This window comes from Denticeps clupeoides, chromosome 8, assembly GCF_900700375.1.
Source record: "Denticeps clupeoides chromosome 8, fDenClu1.1, whole genome shotgun sequence".
NCBI lineage: Eukaryota > Metazoa > Chordata > Actinopteri > Clupeiformes > Denticipitidae > Denticeps > Denticeps clupeoides.
The window spans coordinates 8,871,721-8,888,238 of record NC_041714.1 but is presented as its reverse complement, the minus strand read 5'-3'; the positions used below and the strand labels follow the sequence as shown (position 1 = coordinate 8,888,238).

General features: G+C 40.9%; 2 protein-coding genes across 4 annotated transcripts; both read right to left on the bottom strand.

Annotated features, from left to right (window-relative positions):
* Positions 1 to 915: 915 nt before the first annotated feature.
* On the bottom strand, positions 916 to 13,663 carry LOC114795928 (vesicular glutamate transporter 1-like). 2 transcript variants are annotated; one of them, XM_028989668.1, is made up of 13 exons: positions 13,243 to 13,658; positions 7,968 to 8,220; positions 7,298 to 7,416; positions 7,070 to 7,184; positions 6,881 to 6,968; positions 6,165 to 6,251; positions 5,791 to 5,933; positions 5,501 to 5,650; positions 4,648 to 4,780; positions 4,331 to 4,441; positions 4,038 to 4,165; positions 1,831 to 1,900; positions 916 to 1,664 (listed from the first exon to the last, which is right to left on the bottom strand). In XM_028989668.1, the coding sequence occupies exons 1-13, from the start codon at positions 13,302 to 13,304 to the stop codon at positions 1,357 to 1,359; spliced, it is 1,767 nt and encodes a 588-aa protein (XP_028845501.1). In that variant the 5' UTR covers positions 13,305 to 13,658; the 3' UTR covers positions 916 to 1,356. The 2 variants fall into 2 exon arrangements, with proteins under 2 accessions (XP_028845501.1, XP_028845502.1); XM_028989669.1 differs by lacking the exon at positions 1,831 to 1,900 and having other exon boundaries at positions 1,482 to 1,664; positions 13,243 to 13,663.
* Positions 13,664 to 13,828: 165 nt separating this feature from the next.
* Positions 13,829 to 16,403, bottom strand: LOC114796074 (uncharacterized). Of its 2 annotated transcripts, none has more exons than XM_028989955.1 (4): positions 16,291 to 16,403; positions 15,593 to 15,759; positions 15,114 to 15,257; positions 13,829 to 14,282 (listed from the first exon to the last, which is right to left on the bottom strand). In XM_028989955.1, the coding sequence occupies exons 2-4, from the start codon at positions 15,756 to 15,758 to the stop codon at positions 14,041 to 14,043; spliced, it is 552 nt and encodes a 183-aa protein (XP_028845788.1). In that variant the 5' UTR covers position 15,759; positions 16,291 to 16,403; the 3' UTR covers positions 13,829 to 14,040. The 2 variants fall into 2 exon arrangements, with proteins under 2 accessions (XP_028845788.1, XP_028845787.1); XM_028989954.1 differs by lacking the exon at positions 16,291 to 16,403 and adding an exon at positions 16,171 to 16,284.
* Between the last annotated feature and the right edge of the window lie 115 nt (positions 16,404 to 16,518).

The following is a 16,518-nucleotide window of genomic DNA, read 5'->3' as shown; positions in this document are numbered from 1 at the left end:
CCCCGCACCTACACCGGACCGTCCATATGATTTTAAAGCAAATGCAATTCATCAGACCAGGCCGCCTTCCATGGTTCTGTGGTCCACTTGCTCACATGCCCACTATAGGCACTTTTAAGATGAATGGTCTGTGGTTCACTGGCTTTCCATCCTTGGACCACCTTTGGTGCATACTGACCATAGCGTAGAAAGGGAAAATCCCACAAGACATTCTATGTACTTTTGGAGAGTCTATGACTATCTCGCCATTACTGCTAACGTATTCCACACGCTGCCAGATGCCATTGTTACAAGATGATCAATTATACTCACTTTCATAAAGTTATGGCTGATTGGTGTATAAACAACAGAGAGCGTTTAGTGTTTATAATGTTTGAATGACACATGAACTCTCAGATGTGGACAAATGAGATTCAACATGAAGGCTTGTGTGCTGACACAGTGTTGCAGTTATTACTAAAACCGTTGCCCTACTCCAGAAATAGTTTCCAATATGAATTATGTAAATACAACAAGGGAGCAGGTTCTACTTGTGTGTGATGTATTTTGATGAATTGTGGTTAAATATGTCTAATAAAAGGTGTGGGTGTTCTGCTCTTTCTGTGCTAGTGACCAATACCACGCTCCTGTCACTCTCAATATTGTATTGGCACAAGAGAAGTATTGCCGTTTCACGATCAGGAAAAAAATGTGTCATAAAACCTAAGCAAAGTATAACTTCTTAATCTCTCCACACAAGTCTAAACTCTCTATAAAAACTGGTGATGAACTAGAGGTGGGAGTCAGAGAACAACCAGTGAGTGATATGGGAGATGCAGTGATATTGTAATAAAGTCAGTTGTGTGAAACTCAATGAATTGCTAAATAGTGATCTAGTCTTGATGTCTCATATGAGGAACAATTACTCCGTCAAAGTCCAATTGCAACAGAAGTTTATAGACACAGAAAATATAAAAACTGAATTTTGTTAAAAAAAAATCACTGCTTTTTTTAACACAATTGTAATAACATGCCATTTAAGTGTTAATAACACTGCTCAATGGCCAAAAAAAGTTCATCTTTAGTTCATCCCTTTGTTTATCTCCTATACAAGTTTCTTATACACAGCTTTAAGTGTTCAACTTAAGCAACAGTACATGAAAATTGGACATCAGTATCAATAACATATTACTAGAGAGAGTATCGTAAATGGCCATATTGTTTTTTTGTCCTATTATGAACTCATATGGGTTATTATTTAAGGACGGTTAACAGAAGTAGGCAGGAAAGGGGGTGACTAGCTGTTTACGTGAACAAACGCTCACATGTTTATTATGGCTGCGGTCCCTCCCTCCAGTCCCAGCTCGGTCTCACTGTCTACGTCAGTTCTCGTTCGTCCTCTCCTCCATACAAGTAGCTGTTTGTTCCAGCCGGCTGGATGTACTCTTCTGTTTTGTCCCAGTCGGACACCCAGCTCCCTGCTGCTCCACCGCCACTGCTTCCCAGTGCCTGGGATCCATTGAGATCCTCTGATGGGTTCATGGCTCCATATCCAGAGCCCCCTGATGTCCGGTACAGCTCCTCGGTCTCATTAGCTAGCTCATCTTCGTCCAGAATTCCCACCTTCTCATCACTCATGGTCTCAGGCTCCGCCCACGGCTGCTTCTCTCCAGATGCAAAAATCCCTGGAAAAGTCAAAAGCAATAGAACCATTTGCATTAAGCAATGTCATCAGTTATCACTATGCCAGAAAAGTATTTACTTGGTCAGAAAAACAAAAAGCCAGGGCAGATAGGAGCAGTGTGGGGATGGAGTGAAGGGGTGAAAAATGAGAAGTCAGGAGATACACACCATAGAAGATGACACCACCATAGTGCACAAGAGATGCAATGAGAAAGACATATTGCCACTCCTCTCGTGTCTGAGAGAGGAAGAAAAGACAGAAACACATGGAGAGAGATTGACAGGGCAATATATGAAGCAAGATCAGTGAAGTATGTAACCTGTAAAAAATTTGTGCGGAAAACGTTGTGGGAAAAAGGAAATATGTGTTGGTGCGACATAAATATGCTTTGTCAAATATTGTATCATTTTTATTACTCAATTACTAAAATTTCATCAAGCCAATGGGTATAACTGTACTGTTGAAACTTATATTGTGCACAAACAGTTTTATGTTGGCCAAGCAAGAGGGAGCTCTGCACATGCGCAACAGTGTTCTTCCACTAGCTCTTCCGATGTGGTGCTTCATGTTAACTAACTGTCCTAATCAGCAGATTTAGCTTTATAATGTAAACAAATTGGTGAAAGAACCATTATCAAAATGCCTAATTTTTTGATGCCATAATCATTGATTAACGTTTTATTGTCTGATAAAAAGAGAAATAATTATTTTTAGATTATTGACACAAATTCAATATGGTTGTTGTAAGGTTATTCTACACAGCAGCAAGACATTCTGCTCAAGCATTACAGCCTTCATCACTGCCAAGCTGAGTTTTTGCAACCTGCTGTACCTTTTGATTGAGTAATATCAATAGGTTTTGTTTTTCGATAAATATTTTGAGAGTGATATTAGTAAGCTTTGTAACCTGAACGCCAATTTTTTTCAAATGTTATTTGCATATTTTGTTCATTATTTGTTGACATACGGTGTTGCTGGATTGCACTTCAGGTGTTAAAGGTTTACATAAAATTCACATCAATTTACTTGTCAATTTTATTTGAAATGTAGCTACAGTGGAAAAACTTGTACTGATTTCAGATGGTTTCAGATGGTTTGTCCAATTCAAAATGTACTAGTCAACTTGGAACATTTAATTAATTCAGGGGACCAGCATGCTTTGCGAGTGCTACAAGGGGAATGAAGTGTGTGTGTCATCTAAATAACTGAGTGTTAGAATGTATGTTATGTATTAGTATGTGCATATTGTTTGGGGGTTACACATTTAGGGAAGGTGGGGTAGTGAGACACTAGCAGGTAAACCATACTGAAAGTAAGAGTTGAATGTATGAAGCATTTAAGTCCGCTTGTACATTACAACAGTTTACACAAGACAACTAGGTGCAACGGGTCACTAGACAGGTTTTAGTTGGAGTAACAGAAGGATTTTACAGTGCAATTTGAAATGTAATGTTCAGTCACCTTGGAACATTTAATCAATACAACATAATATTTAAATTTGAGTCTGCTTGTTGGACTAATTAGGCATGTTTAGTCAACACAGAACATTTAATTGACATAATTTTTACTTGGGTCTACATTTAGACGTGATAAGCACAACAAAACCAAATAGTTAACAAAACTTCAATTGAATTAACTTAAAAATTTAGAAGCAACGGGTCACAAGATACTTTTTAGTTGGAATAGCCAGAATAGCCAGAACAGTGTAAATGATGGTGCTAGATACTGGACTATAATAGATAAAGCATCGCCTCTCTTATAGGGGCATTGAAGAGGTGGGCATAAGTTACATTTAGTCCATTATATGTATTTGAATAACTTTTTTTTTTTTTAATTACATGTAAGAGTAGGTTAACAATGCAATACTTTTTACTTTTACTTGAGAACATTGGTGAATAGACAACTTTACTACATTAGGCAATTTTTTAAACAATTTTTATGATAAATTTTTGCCAGACAGATGCCGCTAGTAGATGTAAGACATGAGAATGTCTCACCAATCAGACATAATCATGCAGTCACATGACCGCACACGAACTGTGGTGGTATAGTGACAAAACAAGATATGTAGCACACGCATGGAATTACCAATGGCAGGTGTGACTGTCTCTAGTGCTAAAACCATAGGTTACAGAAAGAATACAGAATCCCAGTATTTCATATACACTCTTTTAGTGCTTGTAAACATTTGGTTAAATGGTGCCATAAACTAAGCTTGACTAAGCATAAACTAAACTACTTGAGTTGTTTTATCACTCATACTTTAGTCTACTCTACCCACCTCTGGGGCATTGTGGGATATAATTGGCAAGTACTGTATATACTGTAACTCATGAAGCAAGAAACAAGATTCTGATCAGAGACAGTTTCTCACCTTATTCTTTGTCATTGCCCCAACAATGAGAGGGCATACCATGCCAGACAGAGTACCAACACCATTTGAGATGCCCATGAGGATGCTGGCATAGCGTGGAGCGATGTCCAGGTGGTTCACATTAAACCCTGCACATGCAGAAATCACACACACTTGTTTTGTATGTCTTCGTGAGAAACTAGTCTAAAAACTTGTCTTTAACACGTATAATAATTGCATCTTTGTCTTTGTAGCAGGTCTTATCTAATCCCACACCTAAACAGGACATCAGAAACTAGCAAACACACACACACCTGAGATTGCAAATCCACTAAATCCAACTGCTAGAACAAGGAAAGATATGGCAACTCCTTTGGTATGTGAAAACCCAACCACCAACAGGAAAGTAGCTTCCATCCCAAAACCTGACAGAGACAGACAAAATAATTGTGAGTTAAGACAACTAACCTCACAACTAATTCCAACTGGGCTCTGGCAGCCACAACCCTGAATCGGACTCAGCAGTAATGGAAAACGAGTGAGAGTAATAACTGAGCTTTGAACTGAAGCTTAAAATGTTTGCTGGAATAGAATGCAGTGTCTAGGGTTAGCACATGTCCCTTAGACTGACCTCCACAGTTCATCATTTTCCTGACGTTGGTGGTGGTCATGATTTTGTGTGTCCTCAGGTAGTCAGCCAGCTGCCCCCCAATGGGGACAATGATGGTCATCACCAGATGAGGCAGAGCAGACAGGATGCCCACCTGAGAGAGAGAGATGTCCCATCATGATTCACCACAGACCTTCAGTAATAAAGAGCATGACAGTGTCAGATCGCATCATAAACTGAATGTGTGTTTGATAGGCTCAACTTTTTCAGTAGATTCCTGAGATTAATGTAAGAATTAGGATCAGAAAATGCTCAAGCATCACTAGATTTATTCCTAGACATTCACTGAGATTAAACATCTTTTTATATCTGTGTTAAGGTTCTGGGATTAAAAAAAAGAACTAACAATTTGTAGACAGATAGCCACTCTGTTTTCATATTCTTATAGGTTTCTCTGCATCTGTGAAACTGGATTTAAAAGAAAAAATTCAATCAAATACAGCCCAACTTTTATAAACATAGATTGTGACATCATGAGGTTGATTTGCTTGCATTGTATAAATTCGTTAACAAAAGCGGCCATGACAGGCTCCTGGGGAGCAGTGTGTGGGGACGGTGCTTTGCTCAGTGGCACCTTGGCAGATTGGGATTCGAACTGGCAACCTTCTGATTACGGGTCTGCTTCCTTGCCTGCTAGGGCACCACTGCCTCAACAATGTTCAGATTGGAACAACAACATTCCACATAAAAAAGCATGAATGTATTACAACTCATCATGTAATACAATGCTGATGAGTGAAAATGATTGAGTGTATAAATGTATGTTGATGGTGAAGACTGCATAAAAACGTGCGCATGTGTTACAATATGTCACCTTGCTGATCTCAAAGCCAAACACTTCCTCGAAGTAGGCCGGTTGGCTGATGAGTAGCAAGTAGAAGGTCCAGCTCCTGCAGAAGTTAGCCACGATGATAGCATATACTGGCATGGAGGTGAAGAACTGCCTCCAGGGCGTCTTAAACTTCTGCAACAGTTTACAAATGTAGGTCACAAAATGCAAAATAAAGGTGCCCCACTTGCGGAAAAGTGGGAAACATCTTGATTGTGGGTTAATCCTCTGAGATTAAGGGTCAATTTTAGGTCTGGATTTGGTTCAAGGGTGACCTGCAGTGGGTTGGCTAGGCCTGCTGACTCTCCTATGGCATCTTCAATGTACTTTCTCTCTTCAGGTGTGATGGTGGGATGAGCAGCTGGACTCTCATATGACACCATAATCCAGAAAATGTACCATATGATCCCAAAACTGCCTAAGAACAGAGAGAGCCAGATGGATCAAATGGAAGAGGGATGAGGGAAATTGTGGAAATGAATTTGAGGACTGTGGCAAAGATCCTTAAAAAGTGTAAATACGTAGTTGGAATGAAGGTGAAGGTTTCAGAAATGGAAGGATTCGTTCAATCCAACTTGTTTTTCACATATGACGGTTTTAAAGAATAAATGGCTGCTGCTGACTCTACTACAGTCAACAGTGATCTCACCATACACATAGAAGACAGAAGACCAGCCGGAGTACTGCACAAGAATACCAGCCAGGGGCATGGCCACCACAGCGCCAGCATAGGAGCCTGACAAACATACACATTAATACACACTGAACAGACAGTTGATGAAAAGTTTAGATGAAGATTGTTTGCAAGTTCTTTGATCCTGCTTATCAGGGGGATAATTTGGACATGTATAGCACAACTATCAGGGGGATAATTTAACATGTATGGCACTGCTACTCAGTCAGAGTTCCATAATAAAAGCCCTAATATTCTATCTGCATGTGTGATTTGGTAGCAGATATAGTCCCAAGATAACCACTTATTGCAATAATTGTTGCGTTTAAGTACGTTATGTAGCTGAGACAGTAAAATATTGATCAGGTAGTATGTCTGGCAACATGTCTTGCACCACTTTGCACATTGAGACGAATTGAATGGAGGGTTTTTATACACAGACATAGACTAACACCTCATGATCAGAGAGCTATTTTCTCCTCTTCAAGATATCTAACTACCCTTATTGTTGGTGTGCAACCCAGAATTGCACCCAGAACCAGAAGGGGTTTTTCTTGTTTTTATCTGTGTATTGATTTAAATCTTGAGGATATACTTTATATTAGCAAACAACCCCTAAGTGCTGCATCATTTATAGTTCTTTGAAAACTGGGCTCTCAGACTTTTGTCTATTAGCTGTACTATGACCTCACCACAAAATGCTGTAGTAGCCAATCGGCTTCTCTCAAGGGGTGGGGCCCACTTTGCCCAGATACCATGACATGCTGGGTAGGACACACCCTAAAAAAGGAAAAATGGAGTTTGAAATATAAAAAATAGGACCGTGTCTCATATGAGCAGTGTTGTGACCACTGGGTCACTGTCTGTAGGATTACAGTTACCTCTACAAGGCCCTGCAAGATCCGGACCATGATGACACAGCCGAAGTGAACCCGTGCTGCTGAGGGAATCAGCATGTTGAGAGTCGAGGTGGCAACAACTGCAAAACCAAACACCCTGAGAGATAAAGAGGGAGATTTGTTTAGATTTGTATGTGTGACAATAAGAATAATAAGAATATAGTGTAAAAAAAATTGTTAAAAGAATATGACGAAGTACTGTCAGCTCACCTGTTGGCAGCAAATTTCTGGCAGATGAATCCTCCAGGGATCTGAGTCACAATGTAGCCCCAGAAAAACGAACCATGGATCATGCCCACAGTCTCAGGGTCCCAGGAGAACTGTGCTTTCTGAAAGGAAATGTCATTTCAGACAGGATAGAAAGAATAAATAAGAGTTGAGCTTTCCCTGTTCTGAAAGTTCAGGTCTATCTTTCATTAATAAAAAATGCTTTAAAAATGCCTGTAATTACTTGACAAGGCACTTTCATTCATTTCCTATTTGTATTTCACTATTTATAATAGTGCATATGACTTTTTTATTTATTAAAAAAATGTAATGGCATTTAGACGATGCCCTTATCCAGAGCGACTAGTAGTTACAGGGACAGTTCTCCTGCAGCAAGTCAGGGTTAAATGTCTTGTTAAGGGACACAATGATAGTGGGATTTAAACCTATGATGTTGTGGTCTTCTGGTTCTTAGATGACTGTGTTACCAACTAGGCTACTACCACCCCGCGTCTTGTATTGAAACGTGTATTTAAAAAATAATCAAGCTGTCATCACTCCATGTTCTGACTGTTCAGGTTACAGTTGTGTGTTCATGATGCCATCACACCTTTCATACTAAATTTCCATTAAAATCTACTTGAGTGGTGTGAAAGGTCTCAACTTCTCTTACCACTATCACTGGCTTGTCCCCCCTGTAGATGGTGTGGTTGTTGACCATGCTAACAATGGCCACTCCCAGGTTGCAGCGGATCCCAAAGGATATGCAGAATCCAAGCCCAGAGAGAATGGCAATTATATACCGGCGTGGCAGGCCGAAGCAGGTGCAGTCCACCATGGGCAGCTCCTTCTCCTCCACCAACTCTGGCCGGCCTTCTGCCGACAGTTCAATCGTCTCGCCATTCTCTTGACGCTTCTCGAGAATTCTGTGAATTCAGAGGTCTAGATTGTATTTTTTGGGCCGCAGAGTGAAGGCAAAGGGGTCAACAAGTGCTAAACACCTCTGGGAACTCCTTCAAGACTGTTGGAAAACCATTTCAGGTGACGACCCTTTTTGAAGCTCATCGAGAGAATGCCAAGAGTGTGCAGAGCAAAGGGCGGCTATTTTGAAGAAACTAGAATATAAAACATGTTCAGTTATTTCACCTTTTTTTGTTAAGTACATAACTCCACATGTGTTCATTCATAGTTTTGATGCCTTCAGTGAGAATGTACCAATGTAAATGGTCGTGAAAATAAAGAAAACACATTGAATGAGAAGGTGTGTCTAAACTTTTGGCCTGTACTTTTATTTGATAGTTCTGACACATTAATTCAATTTAGGTGCAGAAGACATATTTCATTGTCATTCAAAACGACCAAAATCACTTTCACTAAATCAGAGGGCTGCAAGGGGATAATACCTAAATATCATCTCAATCCCCTTCTCTAAAAAACAGCACATTGTAAACTGGAATGTCAAAATTAAACTGGAATGCTCAAAGAATGAAGAAGAGTAGTATAATAAAAAACACAAAAAACCTTCAGATCAAATTCATCAATTTTTTTACCATCCCATCTCTCAAATCATCTTCATCAGCAAGGTGCTGATTTATCTGTCACAGTGAATCCAGAAAATATTCACAGCACATCACTTTTTCCACATTTTGTTGTGTTACAGCCTTATTACGTAATGGATTTTTTTTTCCCTCAGAATTCTACACACAACACCCCATAATGACAACATGAAAAGATTTACTAGTTTACAATTAATAGTATCCACAGCCATTGCCATGAAGCTCAAATAGAGCTCAGGTGCATCCTGTTTCCCCTGATCATCTTTGAGATGTTTCCACATCTTAACTGGAGTCCACCTGAGGAAAAAAACTGTACATGTTTTGGAAAGGTCCACACTTGTCCATATAAGGCCCCACAGTTGACAGTTTATGTAAAGGGAACTGTCTGTAGATCTCAGAGACAGTATTATCTCAAGGCACAAATCTGGAGATGGTTATAGAAAACATTTCTGCTGCTTTGAAGGTCCAAATGAGCACAGTGGCCTCCATCATCTGTAAGTGGAAGAAGTTCAAAATACTAGGACTCTTCCTAGAGCTGGCTGGCAACCTAAACTGAGCAATCAGGAGAGAAGAACCTGGGAGGTGACAAAGAACTCAATGGTCACTCTGTCAGAGCTCCAGAGGACCTCTGTGGACAGAGGAGGAGCTTCTTCTAGACAACATCTCTGCAGCAATCCACCAATCAGGTCTGTATGGTAGAGTGGTCAGATGGAGCTAAAAGTTTGCCAAAAGGCACCTGAAGGACTCTCGGACCATGAGAAACAAAATTCTCTGGTCGGAGGAGACAAAGATTGAACCCTTTGGTATGAATTGCAGGTGTCACATTTGGAGGAAACCAGGCACTGCTCATCACCGGGCCAATACCATCCCTACAGTGAAGCATGGTGGTGGCAGCATCATGCTGTGAGGATGTTTTCATCTGTAGCAACTGGGAGAGTAGTCAGGATAGAGGGCAAGATGACTGCAGCAATGTACAGAGACTTCCTGGATGAAAATCTGCTCCAGAGCGCTCTTGGACGGTTAATCTTTCAGTTCACAGCCAAGATGTCAAAAGAGTAACTGCTTTTAAAAAGGTTTTTTTATATATATATACATTTCAAGTAAACTTTTTCACATTGTCATTATTGGGTGTTGAGTGTAGAAATTTTGCAATAAGGCTGTCAAAGTGATTCGCTCTGAATACTTTCCAAATGCACTATAGATAAATTCATTACATCCATAATACATCCACATCAAACAACATTCATAAATGGTAGACATGCTTCTAGCAATACATGCAGCCTCTTCAACACTCACCACTACAGCAAGAAAGAATTCAACATAGCAACTCTATGTCCAGAACTTGAATTGTGTATTTGACACCATACAAAATTTGGTTTTGGGATATCATTTGCCTGAGGTATCATTTCATCAATTAAATGGGTGGGTTAGTGTGTTTGTTCAGGGCTCACTCACAAACTCAAATCTACACAGAGGAACAGAGACAATACAAAGACTATAATTCATCTACTGTTAATAATTTTGAATGGCGGGAGGAAACTGGAGAACCCAGAGGAGAGTAAGTAAGCAACTGCTTTACCAGCTCTTGTTTGTCCTTAAATGGAGTTTCAGTTCCATTAGTCTCATCCACGTACATTCTCCTGTACAGGTCGCACCAGTGTTTTACATATTTCTTGGACTTTAGGCCTTTTGGGGGACACATATCCTTTTGCATGTTTTTAAAATATGCTCTTTACTTGCACTTGCGGCCGCCCTCCTTGTGAAATCCGTGACACTACTATTATCTATTACTGGAAACAAATCTTGAAAAATCCAGAATAAAATGACAATATTTCAAACCAACCCACAAATGCATGGTTCACATCTTTTGACTCATTCATCACTAATATCTGCTTGGAAAAAAAAACATAGAGAAGACTCTACAAATTCAAATGCACAGTTATTTACTACTTTTTCCTAATTAAATTCAGTTTAATCAATCAGTTCTTAAGAATTTCCAGTTTCAAAACCTTTCTCAGCCAGTCAATCGATTGTCATTTTGTATTTAATAACAACTACAGGGACTCTGACATCCATCTAGATATGGTCCCATCTGGAATAATTCTGATATTGAAATCCACAAGAAAAAAAAAATCTTCCACATATGGCACTGGAACAACACAAAATTGAATAGCATGTCCCAATTGGCAACATTAAATGTATTTATTGATTTCTAGCAACAAAATTATTGTATTGTCAAAAGGAAGAGAGTGCAAAAAAATGTTGCAATTGTAGTTATGATATAAAGTCTAGAGCCACCAAAAACATGCAACCAATGCATGTTTTAGCTCGGACTGCATCCAGCCACATATCAGCTGAGCTAAAGGATTTTTTGGAAGATGCAGCAGAACAGCAGGATCAGATGGGGATGCTCCTCCCCTCTCTCCCCATTGCTCATTAAATAATAATGCTTTTTTTGCATTTGAATTATTCATCAACATTACAGCAACCTATTTTTGTCTCTTCTGCCATTCTCCCCTGTACTCCCCAGGGATCAAATATCCTTCATCAACACAGTCGGTACCCAGCCTGAACGGTCCAGAAAGCTGAAACCTGAATAGGGCAGCCAGATCTGCAGTTTCACAACCTCTGAAAGCTTTTTCAACAATTCATGAGCACACACTCAAACTCACACCGAAACACACACACACACACACACACACAATTCCATGGCCAGTCGTCCCCTGAGTACAAGTGAATGGTATTTAAAATACCATTAATCAAAACTAATTGAAAACATGTGCTAAACTCGGCTAATTTAAGTATTATTATATTCTAGATAGCTTTTTTTTATTATTGTTGGTCCACAGCCATTTCTTTCTCTATTGGACTTTGACATTTTAAGCAAAAGATGTTAACTCTAACCCTGTTGTTTTTTTTATTTGTTTGTGATGTCTGATGTCTTAAGCTCCTCTGACGGATACATTTGAGCCAGTTCCGTTTCCAACTTAGCCTGTTCAGTGCTGCATTGCTTCCATCTCTTAATCTTTGACTTCCTCTCCTCTGCCTCATCCAACTGTGCATGGCATTTATAGATTGGGGCGGGGCCAATTCAATATCAATAAACTGGTATCAAATATCCATGTTTAATATGAACATGTTTAAGTAGACATATTGTCAAAGTGTTGAATTCCAGGTCTCTATGACAGCAGATCATTTTGGACATTCCACAACATTCTTTCCTTCTTTGTCATTTTATCCTGTACAGCTATGAGGAGAACAAAATATAGTGACTACTGGTGTGTCCGAATGAGCTGAAATAATTATAAAAACCAGAGCAATTGCAGAATTCATTTACAAAACATGACAATCAGGGCATTCTGGAATCCCTGCTTTGCAGCTTTCCACCTGGATCAAACAAGTGACCAAGTTCTGTAAATCAGTCTGTGATCAAATTGTTCAGTTCCAACACCGTCCCACAGAGAGAGAGAGAGCGAGAGAGAGATTTGTTGGGATTTAACCGTGGTCAACAGCAGGGTGTAGGGAAGGCTATTTGTGGAGAGGATTTATGCATTTAGACATCATCAAATCCTTGGAGAGAGAGAGAGTGTGAGGGAGAGAGAAGTCAGTGAAAAGGTTGATCAGAGAGCGTGAAAGAGTTAATCGGACCCAACAATAAATCGTTCATTCAGCACTATCCAATCCACGTCAAGCACTTTCCTAGGGAGCCCCGAAAATGTGTTTCGTACACTGCAACTGTTAATCTACACTTACAGCACACGATAACTGCGGTAAAGATTGAGGTAGGGTGAGCCCACTAACTAGTGATGTCAAGTATGAGACCGTCTGCAAATTACTGCGAGCTTTGGGAAGCGTGTACAGAGAATGAGACTCATCCAATTATCTTCATGAAGCCGAAATATAAATATAGACTCACAGTGTTTATTGTCTGCAAAATTCCTCGCTGCCAAGGACACTCGAATACACTCAAATTCTCTGACACTCCAAGTCTCCCATACTCATTTTTAGAAATAATTGTTATTTATGCACAGTTCTGGGAAGGCAAATATATGCCACAAATGTGAAGTATTAAGCGGTCCGTTTGTGTAAAAGCTTCTGAAGCAGCAACTCTGCACCCAGGCCGGGTTGGGTTTCGAAGCTGGACCCTCAGTTCTATCGGAAAATTGTTCGAGCACATGATAATTACACGATAATTACCACGGACTTGCTGGAGGGAGTTTAGTTAATAACAGATCGCAAGCGGCCCTCAAGGGAACGAAGTGTCCCGGGAAGGACCCGTTAATCCGGGAGACCGGGGCTTCTTTTCAAATCAGCATCAAACTAAAAGAAAACACACACACACACACACACACACACACACACACACACAGCAGTCCTGCAGGCGCCTCGTACCTGTGAACCCTTCCCAGCGCCTTGGCCGCCACCGCCTTGACCCGCTCAGGTCGGACCTCCATCCTTGCGCCTCAGGGGCTCCGGCCGGTGCGCTGCTGCTGCTCCTGCTGCCGCTGCGTGTGCGCGCTCCCGTGTGTGCGCGCCCCCGCCGCGGCACGGGCGCGCGCAACCCCCCTCCTCCCCTGCCCTTCACCTCGCGTTCACTCTCCGCTAAGCCGCGTGTCCGCGGTGTTCGGAGCAGTTGAAGAACTAAAGGCGGGGCGCTAGTGGCCTAGTGCTTTACCGCCGCTGTGTCCCCCGGGCGTGTCTCCAGGGGGACTGTCCCTGTAACTGCTGACTGTAAATGTAGCGGACGGTGGTGGACAGCTGGCTGGCTGCAGGTGAGTGTGGAGCTGTCCGTGGTGCTGAAAGCAGCTTATCTCCACTTCACTCCTGTCACTTCCGCCTGCGCGTAACACGGGAGTCTTAAAGATCTAATCCTGTGGCAAGCGCCCGTCCTGCCATACACCCACGGTCACGCTGTAATAAACTAGTGCACCTTCACACGTCCAACCTCACATCGTCAGTACCATCTACTGGACAGGACTGCATACAATTATTCTTTTATTGTTATGAAATGGTTACAGTAGATGAAAGAAAAGTGATACAATCACGCCTGTTACAATGTCATTACTGCTTATAACTACATGGAATCGGTGATTAGGAGTGTAAAATATCAAACTACATCCAGAAATTACATGGTTTACAATGTCGCATTAAAAAGTGTGAGACACGCAGTTCCTCTGAGCCAAGGAACCGTCAGAGGAAACTTTTCTCCAGGTCCTGGGCTGAGATGGTCCTCAGAGGAGACGGGGGAAACAAGGAGAGGGCAGGAAAGGGCGAGGTGGGCGGAGGAGGGGAGAGAGTTGGAGGCAGGGTGATTATCGACGGCGTCTCGGAGAGCGAGCCATAACCCCATCTGTCCACCGCTCTCTCGTTACGGCCACCGGAGCCAGGGGAGAGGGAGGAGGAGAACGGATCTCTTAAGTCCAGGGATACGTCTGAGAAGGAGAGGATAGGTTAAAGAGAACACGGAAGACTGAAGCCGTTGATTTTAACAGGGGTTTCAGTCATCCGTCTTGATTTGTCCTGTCCTGGGTCTACACCAACTGAGCTGATGCTTTTCTCCAGTGCTTTACGTTACGTTTATCGTTGAAATCCCTCACTTGGTTCACTAGGACCCGGTCTGCAACTACCATTCATTTAATAACTCAGAACCCAAATATTTTATTAAAATATGTCATAAAAGAAGATTTTTATTAGCTTTATTTGGGTCTAAACTGAAAGACATTATAATGTCATTCATTAGTAGAAAAGTAGAAAAGCACCCCTTCTCAGCTTGTTGGGCCACACCCACCACTTCTTACATGTTTCTGTGCTATTCTGTACATAATACTGTAGGTGATGGCTGATGGGAAGGTAACATTTCAATCATTTCAAATCAATACGGTCCAGGGCAAAAGCTGGGCGGTCACTTTTAGGAGTGTCCAGCCCCAACAAGAGCTCAGAAGGAATACCAAGAATGAGCGGTAGTAGCCTAGTGGTTAACACACTCGCCAAATGAACCAGAAGACCCAGGTTCAAACCCCACTTAATACAATCATGTCCCTAAGCAAGACACATAACCCTAAGTTGCTCCAGGGGGGACTATCCCTGTAACTACTGATTGTAAGTCTCTCTGGATAAGTATGTCTGATAAATGCCGTAAATGTAAATGTAAATGTAGATCCAGTCAAAAATCATCTCAGAAGAGGTAAACAAGCAAATATGGATGTGATGTGTGGCCTACAGTGTAGATGCCTGTATTCAGGTAAGCGGGCGTATTTGGGTACCTGCGTCCTCTTCGAGATGTGCATGCAGGTAAGGCTGTTTGGTGTAGAATTGGTTGTAGATGCAGTAGATCACACCCATTAGAGTCACTGTGCCCACAGCAGCAGCAATGAATATGGCAAGCTTGTTGTTATCAGCGTGATTATCTGTCCGCACATGGAGGAAGCAAGATCAAAACTCAAAGGCATGTCAAAAGACATATATGCACCTTTCTATAACGCCTTTGTCATGCTTTCTCATAGAAAATGAGCAAGCATGGAGGAAAAGGCTGTAGTCATAAAGAGACCTTGGTTCTCATAGACATTTATTTGTGTTCATTACCTTACGGATTTTTAAAATTTCACTGTTCATTACTAAGTGGAACTGCTTTTGTACAAAATAAATGGTGTTTTTTTTTTTTCTTGTTTAGTGGTAGAGAAGTATTTTTTGTACTGGAACATTTAGATTTTACATTACACACTTGGTCCTCACTGTGTCTTACACATTTGCTGCAGAGACACAAGAGTCTCCCTTTTCCCGGCATCTGTGTGGTCTGGAATCGACTCAGCATGTGGTTTAGATTCATCTGTGTGTTTCTGGTCTGCGTTCTGACTCAGAGAATTGGTGACACACATACTAACCAATAGCAGCAATCTCATGGCAAGCATGCTGAGAAAAGACACATTAACATTGCATTATAATATACATAGAAAAACTTTTGTATTTTGTAATTATTTTACCTTTTGTAAACCAACCCATACTTCAAACATGAATAAATGGCAGATTGGGGCATTTCATTATCAAAATATAGACCGATTTAATATCATTTCAGAGGATTAGTGGTTGGATTAAAGACATTGTATGAATTATGTAAAAGCTCATTTACAAATGATTCCTTAAAAAATAATTGGTGTGGCAGTAGAAACTGTGCAAGATTTATGCAACAACACAATCAATATTTAGTAGCTGATTTTGTTATTGGACTATCTGAATGCTTGAATGTAAAAAAAAAAACATATTCATAACCTTATATAAGCAAACAATATTGTTAACAAGAACTCCAAGAACTTTTGCTTTCACCTGAAAAACAGATTTTGGCTGTGATATTGGTCTGTTTTCGTTGACAAAATTTCCACAGCACTGCATAACATCTACCACCACCAAAAACACAGAGAACCAGCCAGATGAAGCCTATCTTACCTTCAGCCGTAGTCAGAACCTGCAGCTCAGCTGCCTTCAACCTTGCTGTTTATTTCTCATCTCCATTGTCCCCAGAACGCCACCAAGACAACAGTCCCCAGCCACATTACCCATCCAGTCAGGCACATGACGTGCCTACTAAATCCCCAACCAATTAAACAGCGGTAACTGCTTACACACACACACACACACACCTGCTACTTAAAAATAGCTCTGTATTTACTACAT